At 32.1% G+C, this 8992-nt stretch overlaps 2 protein-coding genes across 3 annotated transcripts; one reads left to right on the forward strand and one right to left on the reverse strand.

The window, feature by feature from the left end:
- Nucleotides 1-639: 639 nt before the first annotated feature.
- LOC126666645 (uncharacterized) lies at nucleotides 640-3124 on the forward strand. The gene is made up of 4 exons (XM_050359476.1): nucleotides 640-905; nucleotides 1215-1285; nucleotides 2553-2642; nucleotides 2894-3124. The coding sequence occupies exons 1-4, from the start codon at nucleotides 764-766 to the stop codon at nucleotides 2912-2914; spliced, it is 324 nt and encodes a 107-aa protein (XP_050215433.1). The 5' UTR covers nucleotides 640-763; the 3' UTR covers nucleotides 2915-3124.
- A 333-nt stretch (nucleotides 3125-3457) lies between these two features.
- LOC126670396 (uncharacterized) lies at nucleotides 3458-8592 on the reverse strand. 2 transcript variants are annotated; one of them, XM_050364108.2, is made up of 7 exons: nucleotides 8089-8592; nucleotides 6900-6977; nucleotides 6673-6707; nucleotides 6516-6571; nucleotides 4879-4977; nucleotides 4122-4232; nucleotides 3458-3753 (listed from the first exon to the last, which is right to left on the reverse strand). In XM_050364108.2, the coding sequence occupies exons 1-6, from the start codon at nucleotides 8512-8514 to the stop codon at nucleotides 4171-4173; spliced, it is 756 nt and encodes a 251-aa protein (XP_050220065.1). In that variant the 5' UTR covers nucleotides 8515-8592; the 3' UTR covers nucleotides 3458-3753; nucleotides 4122-4170. The 2 variants fall into 2 exon arrangements, with proteins under 2 accessions (XP_050220065.1, XP_055960782.1); XM_056104807.1 differs by having other exon boundaries at nucleotides 3458-3834.
- Between the last annotated feature and the right edge of the window lie 400 nt (nucleotides 8593-8992).

The raw sequence follows: 8992 nt of genomic DNA on the forward strand, positions 1-8992 counted from the left end.
TAATTTATTATTGTTTATGAATTTAATTGAGAAAAAAATAGATTGTTTCAAATAAAAATTATTTTTTTGAGGTAGAAGCTATTATCCGGTAATTTGCTTATGTAAAAGTCTTAAAGTCATTTTTCGGCTTCCACCTCGTCAAATTACACTGAGTTTTGAAACGTTGTATCAGTTTGCCATAAAATGAAAATTGTTGTATAAATTTGATACATTTTATAAATTGTCGTTAAATTGAAAAAACGTGTAAAGTTGATGATTCTTTTAGGGTTGTTGTCAAAAATAAATTACGATTTTTATATGTTTTTTCATTTTAATCATGTAGTTAAAATTTTTCATACACGAACTGCTATTTTTTTTCAAATTCATACATGGCGCTGAGGTGACACTCATTTATTGGTAAAATGACCTCTACCTCAGCGAATTACACAAATAAAGTCGTGATACCTCATCATCCTATATAAATTTTTAAAAAAATGGTAGTTAGTTTATGAAAATGATAGAATTTAAATTGCGTGATTAAAACAAACAAACATGTAAAGTCCGTCATTTTTTGTTGACGTTATCCTTCTTTTATTACATTAATGATTAAACCTTCCTATTTCAACTTATAAGAACAAGCGGTGTCGTTTAGAGCTTTCCTACTTATCAAAATTACTTTTCGTCTCAGTACCTTATTGTTTGTTTCTGTAATTGATCATCAGTTTGGTAGTTTCTCTCAGCTTCTATTTTCTTCACTCTGAAACAATCAAATCAACACTAAATCATGGCAGCATGGACGGCGGCGGCTCGTCAAGCCGTAAATCTCACTCGCCTTTCGTCTCCAAAATTGGCCTCCTCTTCTTCTTCGTTAACCGCTCCTCAAGCCGCTTCTCTCATTCAACGGCGTGGCCTAGCTGGCGGCGGCGGTAATCTTTCCTTCTCCATAGATCCAAAATAGCTATTTATCTACATTCTTGAATGCTTTTCTTTTTCAATTATTTATTTTTCCACTAATTAAGTTCATGTAATTGAGGGTTTGTGTTTTTTTTTCATTCATTTTGGCAAATTATGCATTGGATTGTGTATTTTTTTTATATATGATCGGGAAGAATGAGCGCTTGTTGAAGGAAATGAACGCACGACCTTGACAGAATGTTGTCCGCTTATACCATTTGAGTTATAACTCTTGGTTGGATTGTGTATTGATCAGCTATGATATTTGTATTTCCGCACAGATCATCATGGACCGCCCAAGGTGAACTTTTGGCAGGATCCGATGAGCCCATCTAAATGGAAAGAAGAGCATGTGAGTCACACTTCTTAATTCTTTTCTTCCATTTCATTTTTGTGCAAGTTTGGAACTTTTAAACGAAATCTTTCATATGTTATTAATATCATAACTGTTTGGTAAGTTTGGTTTTGTTGGTCTAGCATTTTATGACTGTTTCATTTTTATATGTTATTGAAAAGGGGATGAAGTGGTAACTCCCAAGTTTGTCAGGGATTGTTTATGTGGAAGAACTTGCAGTGACTGTTGATACTTTAGTGTCGATAATGAAATTGTAGTTTATGTCTATCGTGTTCACAAACTCATAAATGGTAGTAAGAACTAATTAGGGCTATGCAGTATTCAATTGAATCAAACTGAATCAAAATTCCCAAATTAAATTTGGTTTATTTTCCGTTATATTCGTTGGAGCCAAACTATCCAATTTTTTTTAATATATAATATTAGGTAAAATAATAATATCCTTTTTTTTATCTTAGTGGTTAAGTGCTTTTATTAGTTATTATAGGTTGTATTTTTGAATCCCACAGCTTTTGCACTTTATTTTTTTATGTAAGTTAATAAAAAAAGAGAAGCATTTTTTTAGAAAATGAGAATTGAACCATATGAGTGTAAGGGATTTTTACTCGAGTGCTAACTACCAAGACACTATGTTATTGCTTTGCAAAATTTGTAGAATTCAATAATATGGTATCTGAATTGATTTTTTTCAGTTCGGTTTCGTTTGGGATGAGCCGTCGATTTGGTGACTGAACTAACCGATACTCACCCTTGAACTTATCATTTTAAGACATGTACGATTGTATAGACTCAGAAAACTTAAGAAGGCTCTCTTCTTTTCTATAGTTGGTTTTAAACCTCATTTTAATTTTCTTTCTCTGCCTTCCCCCCATTTTATGTGTAAAAGAACCTCCTTTGTGTGTTTGTAAAAGAACCAATAATAAGCAAGGGATGGTAATCTTCCAGGTTTTGTTGTCCTAATGGACATGTATAGTATAAGGGCGTAACGGCATAAGAAATTGCCATCAATGAGATGATGTATTCAGTCTCATGTTGAAATTGAGGCTTCTCTATGCAATTAAGTTGTTATTATGAAAGAAGTAAAAGGATAGAGTTGCAATTACCAGCAAAATATTGTTACTGTAGGCTTCGACACTAAGTGTTTAATGATTTTGGAGATTTTAAATTTCTTCGTTCTTCTTTCTGCCTTATTTGCACATATGTAATAATGATGCATTTGCCCGGTCTCTTGGATTTTCCACCATGATTTTATATTTATATGCAGTTTGTGATCGTCTCTTTAACTGGATGGGGAGTACTCATCTATGGAGGTTACAAGTTCTTTACTGGAGGCAAGAAAGACAAGAAGGAAGAGGTATTTTTCACAACTTTATGGGGCATTAAAACCTCAATTTATTCAAACATCAGCAAAAATCTTGTTTTTAATAGCGACACATAATTTTATACTCTCCTCAAACAACTTAATTCCAAGTAGTTTGCTTGGCTGCATGAATTCTATTGTCATTCCATATCACGCAGGACATTAGTTTCTGATTAAATTTTTCAATGTGTATCAATATCATCAATAACTGTATGGCAATGACTGTTTGCTTTGTTTTACTTAAGGTTGGGGATGCAGCTCACTAATCTTGGAACGGCAGTCGATATTTTTAGAAGCAGATCTTGGAAGAGGATGTTTTTTCTATGTTATTAGGTTCCAGTTTTCGACAAATTTAGTCTGTACATGACTCAGAGAGTGGTGATGAATATTTGGCTTTCTGTTTCGCTGTTCTGATACTTCAGTATATCCAGTACGTTTGGCTACATTCTAAATAATAAGCTGGCCATTTTCTGATAGGCATTTTGCTTAGTATTCACTGATGAATGTTTTGCTGCTTATGACTTCTAGTTTGCTATCTATGTAATCTTTGATGATTTTAGCAGTAATCAATGTGTTTTGTTAATCCAGTTGAGATGTTTCAGTTGACCTTTAATTTCACAAGTTAAACAAATAAATTATATCTAATTCGTTTAATTATTATTTTTTAATTTTAACAACTAAAATAAATTAAATATAATTTTGTTTTTTCTATAAAATTTATTTAATCTAAGCGTCACCATTAGCAATACAATGATTTCGATAGGTATTCCCTGAATGTGTGGAAAAACAAATGTACAAATCGAGGCGAATTTAAAATCATATAAAATATATTTTAGCTGAAGCTTTGTGATTATTTGTTTTGTACAAGTGAATGATATACAATTTCCATTGGCAAAGCTGAGAAGAAAAACAGAGCTGAGGACCATACAATTAACAACAGATGCTGATATACAATATACATAGTAATAGAGACTACATTTCCAAAATCCAGTATACAGCTCGGTTCAGCATATAACCCGATGATCATGGTCTGATAAAGGTAGTTCCAGTTGACAGTGTAACCTGCCGGCCTTCATCATCTCAAACAAGTAGGATGTAACCATATCTGAAAACATTACAAAATGTCACCAACTATGGAGAAGGGCAGAGCGCCAAGGATAAAAAAGTAGTACTCAGCCGGCAAAACCTAAGAAATCCAGTTGTCAACTCATTCAGTATTTTTTTTACTTCGGGTGCAAGGAAAGAATTCACTTAATTTTCTAATATCAAAGGTGTAGTAGAAGCTGGTGATTAATAAATGTTATGATCTGTTAGCTTTTACTCGGATTTTGTCTACAAGTCTACAATAAGTAAGCATGAAATCATATTAGCATAAATCATCAGATTAACTTCTTCCGTTAGTTACATCACAACATGGTAAGTGGCCAAGGCTTAACAAACCATAATTGCAGCGCAAGAGTTTTTAGTACAAACCGGGATATGGCGTCTCTGGGATCCTGTTTTGCATTTGTTATTCATTATGTCAGTCCACATCCTTTACTTCAGCTTCAACATCAACAATTGCTGAAGAAGAAGACCCCTTTCCTGCAGAAGGCATACTGATGTTTCAAAATTCCTGAATTATTTGCAAATGTAGTTTATAAAATTGAGAAGTGCTAGAATCTCAAAAGCGATGGTCGTTTCGGAGGTAAATCTCCACTGATAGGAAAAGGGCCAATGTCATAAAAATTCGCTAATATTACACGTTTTCTCAATTTAATCAAGCTATTTAAAAAGTGTTTTATTTGGACACCAACTTTAATTTTTCTCCAAATCGATACACCGGGTCATATAATCCATGTAATTTGCTGAGGTGGCAGCCGAAAATAATATCAACCTCAGCAAATTACACCGGAGAATGGGTACCACCTCAGCAAATTACATCCATGTATTGATTTGAGAAAAAAAATGAAAGTTGGTGTCCAAATATGACAGACGTGATTAAATTAAGAAAACATGTAAAGTTGAAGAATTTTTATGACATAAACCCATAAAAAATGAAATTCAGCTGCGCCAACAAATTTCAACGACCAAAAGAAAATAAAGTAGCAGCCTACCAGGTAAAAACTGCAATACAAATAAACCCGAGTGAAGGTTATTCTTACAACCAACACATTTAAACTGATTGAAAATTTCATTTAATAAAACACATAAAAACAAAGGAAGAAAATACAAAGATTGCAGGGTTAACCTTTCTTGGAGCCAGAAGAGAAGTCGCGGAAGGCTTCACTGAAAGGCATGGAACCTTTTGAGAACTGCCCAGAATCGCTCATAAACTCATCTCCCGCAACTGAAATCAAAGGAAAATATTACTGCACAGAATAAATGACAAAGATATGTACACTACACCTGCAAAGTTTTGTCATTCACAAAGACATTTAGGGGCCGTTTGGTTCGCCACAAAAAGGGGGGAATGGGAATGGGAATGATTCCCATTGTTTGTGTTTGTTTTGTCAAATTATAGTAGGGAATGGGAATGTGATTACCCCTTCAATGGGAATCACCCATTCCCCCCCTACCCCATGGGAATGGACTTTTGGGAATGGGAATCAAAATTTAACAAAATATTTTAATAATAAATAATAAATATATAATTATTAAAAAAAAACTATTTTTAAATATTTATTTTAAAAAACATACATAAAATAATAAAAAAAACTTTTTAATATTTTTTTTAAATAATTTTTTTAAATAATTTTTTTACTTTTTAAATTTTTTTTTTAAAATTTTTTTCAAAATATATTTTTTTAATTTTTTTAAAAAATTTTTTATTTTTTTTTAAATACGTTTTTAATTTTTTTAATTTTTTTTTAATATTTTTTAAAAAAATTTATATAAAAAAATATTTAAAAAAATAAAAAAAAGTATTTTTAATAAATAATAAATTATTTTTTTATTAAACTTTACTCATTCCCATTCCCACTCTAATTTTGAACCAAACAAAAAATGAAAACAATCATTCCCATTCCCATTCCTTCTCATTCCGATTCCCATTCTGATTCCGATTCCCAACCTTGAACCAAACGGCCCTTCATTTATTGTGTTTTCACTTTTCATAGACCAACAGATCAATATTAGTGAATGCATAAACACCCCAAAAGGAAAGAAAGGATAGTCATGCTGACTTTTCTTCGAAACTGCAACGCTTTTGAAGATTTAAAAGTATTGAAGTTAAATTTCATTATATTTCTTGAAAACGAGCAATCAAAATTTTATAGAACTCAACATACAAGCAAAAAGATTACTTTTTTCCATTACAGAAAGAAGATGATAAAGAAATACATAGTTGTAAGTAGCAACTTCAACAATCACAACCGAAGAAAATATATAGTTTTTGAACATCCTATGACTTATCATAGCATGACCATATTTTAAACAGTGACAATTAGAGTTCTTTCGAATGTTTAGACCATAGAGAAAAGGAGCAACCAATTCCAAGAGGTAGAGAAAATAGTCTCGACTCTTGCGTCTCCAAAATAGAGAATGGCAAATGTCAAAAGTGCATTTTTTAGCTAAACAAGGTCCAGTTAAAATTCAAAATTGGAATTTCAAAGAGAATAGACCAGGCATTTCAAATTGAAGGAAGGTTTCTCGTCATGAATTGAGAAGCTCCATGTAATTTAAAGGTGGCAGCATGAATAAAAGAAAACAAGCAAATGCAGCAGACTGAAGATCATTAACATTTCAAGAATCAATAATAGTTAAAATTCATTAATCTATATAACCCCAATAATATAATTTGAAATATCACTAAAGGCTGCATGAAGTTTCTTAACTCTCCTTTAAGTTTCAGCATGAATTAATATAAATCCAAAACTCAGTTTTCACCTGAGAATGGTTGACTGCAATAGGGGCACTGCTGCAAATCATTATTCAGAGTTGACCTGCAAAAATAAACATTACCAAGCTGAAAATTTCATAATGGAAAGCCATCTCTAAAAAAAACAAATAAACATAATTTCAATTATAATATATTTTTCCTTACTTGAAAACCTGAAATTCGTTTCCACAATTTGGACACTGCACATGCACCAAAAAGCGCACAAAGAGTCAACTAGAAGGTAGAAATGAAATACATATTACACTCCAGTTGAAAAATATTTTTGTTCCATTACAAGGTAGCTACAAATGTGCAAAATTGGTCCTAAGAAGTACCACACATCAATATTTAAGGAAGAAATAAATGTGAAAAAGAGGTTAAAGGAGCCTCACAGTGCCTTGTAAAATATCCCGTCCTGCCCACCAGAGGAAAGCACCGAGACCAACAATAGGTACAATTATTGCCAGAAGCTGCAAAAGAAAATCAATTAATTAAACAAGCTATATTGATCCCGCTGCTTTAGGAAATGTTTCCAGAGAAAAGACTTATAAAGTCGTCGAAATGATATGAATGAGCAATTACATTTCAGCTCTGTGATATTAAAACAGGCTGTGTTGAAAAACCACTCAAAATGTATATTCTGTGAGAAAAACAGTAAGATATATGTGCGTGAAACTGAAACTTTATAGTGATATGTCAGCAAAGAAGCAAGTTTGTATATCGAACGCCATAGTTAGGGCTGTAAATGAACCGAGCCAAGCCGAACTTTTAAGTGTTCATGTTCGGCTCGTGATATGAACAAGGTGTTCAGTTCATGTTCGTTCGAACTTTGAATAAGGTGTTCATGTTCAGTTCATTTAAATTTATAGTGTTCATATCCGGTTCGTATTGGGCTCGTGTTCGTTCATTTCGCTAGCTCGTACGTTTAGCAGCTAAGAACAAACACAAACATGAGCCGAAATTACATAGTTATTTTTATCAAAACTATGTAATTGTATTTAAAGTAATATAGTTGTAATGTATTAAAAAGAAAATTTTATTGTTAATTTAAATATGACTAGCTAGTTCATAAACTCTTCATCAAGTTTCTATATGAGCCGGTTCATGAACTCTTGATTGAGCTCCTCTATGAGCTCGTTCATGAACTCCTAATCAAGCTCATCCACGAACAAATAAAGAACTATTCGTGAACCAAAACAGCCGAACGCCACTATCTCTATGTTCAGCTCATAAAATAAAAACACGAGCTCGGTTCATTTATGATATGAACGAACACGAACCGAGCTCTTATCGAGCCAACACAGCTTATGCAGAGTTATGAGCAACAATCTATAATGTATACTAAGTAACTAGAGCTTCAAAAGTTGTCACACCAAATCTGAATTCAGTCCTGGAATAAACTAGTGAACTAATTACCATCAGAGATCCATCAACTACATAATACAGACTTGTCCATATAAATGCTTAATTTTTAATAAGAACTCATAAAATAAGTAAATATATATACATTAATCACAGCATTCAAAACTTAAATAGAATTTGCAAAGCAGAAAAAAAGGAGTAGGAAGAGAGAGGCATTACCCAAAGAGAAATAAGAAAGTCCAAAACAGATCCAATAGCATCAAAAAGCCAACCAAGCTGTCCAGTAATAGAAAAATAAGTCAACCCAATAGCCAAAGCAACATTACCCACTACCCTAATAGTCTCACTATTATCTCTCCCTCCGCCGCCGCCGCCGCCGCCGAAACCCTGATTAAATCTCACTAAAACCAGTCTCTTTTTCCTCTTCGACTCCTCATTTACTATAAAAATTCGACCTTTAACTGCACCCACTTCAAAAAAACTCCATTTCTCCCTAAAAGCCTTCAATTTGAAGCCCCGTTGATGAAAAGAAGCAATCTTTGGACGTGTAGTGAAGTGGGTATTGATGGGTTTATTGCATGCATAATGATGGAGAGTGTTTAAGGGTGGGACTAAGATTGAGAGTTGTAGCAGAGTAGTTGTCATAGCTAAACTAGCCTAAAAATAAGGTAAAACATTATCTATGACACTAGTTTTGGATAGTGTTGTGTTGATTTCATAATCCTAATGGAAACTTATATTTTTAAGGGGATAAAAGTACCTAAAATTTTAAAAATATTTACAAAAGTACTTGTAAACTTTTTTTATTTACAAAAATACGACTGATTTAAAATTAATTACAAAAGTATCAAAAAATGAAAATTATTTACAAAAGTACGATTTGTATAATGTCGGTATAATTATGGTATAATTTTGGAATACTAAAACTATAAATCAAATAATTTAAAAATATTATTTGGTTTATTATTAGTATAATTTCAGTATATTTTTGGTATATCGATTATAAATTTTTATATATATTTTGTAGTTGATAACATGTATATTTTTTTTATATATACTTTTCATTATAGTTGGTAATGAAATAGAGAATTTGTATATTGTTGGTATAATTTTAGTATATTGT

The sequence above is a fragment of the Mercurialis annua genome, linkage group LG2, assembly GCF_937616625.2.
Source record: "Mercurialis annua linkage group LG2, ddMerAnnu1.2, whole genome shotgun sequence".
Classification (NCBI taxonomy): Eukaryota; Viridiplantae; Streptophyta; class Magnoliopsida; order Malpighiales; family Euphorbiaceae; genus Mercurialis; species Mercurialis annua.

Excerpts from the sequence above, each read along its gene's own strand:
- LOC126666645 (XM_050359476.1), top strand. The coding sequence starts at position 764 with ATGGCAGCATGGACGGCGGCGGCTCGTCAAGCCGTAAATCTCACTCGC. Across the intron at positions 906-1,214 it reads TGGCCTAGCTGGCGGCGGCG|ATCATCATGGACCGCCCAAG; the intron begins GTAATCTTTCCT and ends ATTTCCGCACAG. Across the intron at positions 1,286-2,552 it reads CTAAATGGAAAGAAGAGCAT|TTTGTGATCGTCTCTTTAAC; the intron begins GTGAGTCACACT and ends ATTTATATGCAG.
- LOC126670396 (XM_050364108.2), bottom strand. The coding sequence starts at position 8,514 with ATGACAACTACTCTGCTACAACTCTCAATCTTAGTCCCACCCTTAAAC. Across the intron at positions 6,978-8,088 it reads ACTTTCTTATTTCTCTTTGG|CTTCTGGCAATAATTGTACC; the intron begins GTAATGCCTCTC and ends TTTCTTTTGCAG. Across the intron at positions 4,233-4,878 it reads CTCTTCTGGCTCCAAGAAAG|GAAAGGGGTCTTCTTCTTCA; the intron begins GTTAACCCTGCA and ends TGCCTTCTGCAG.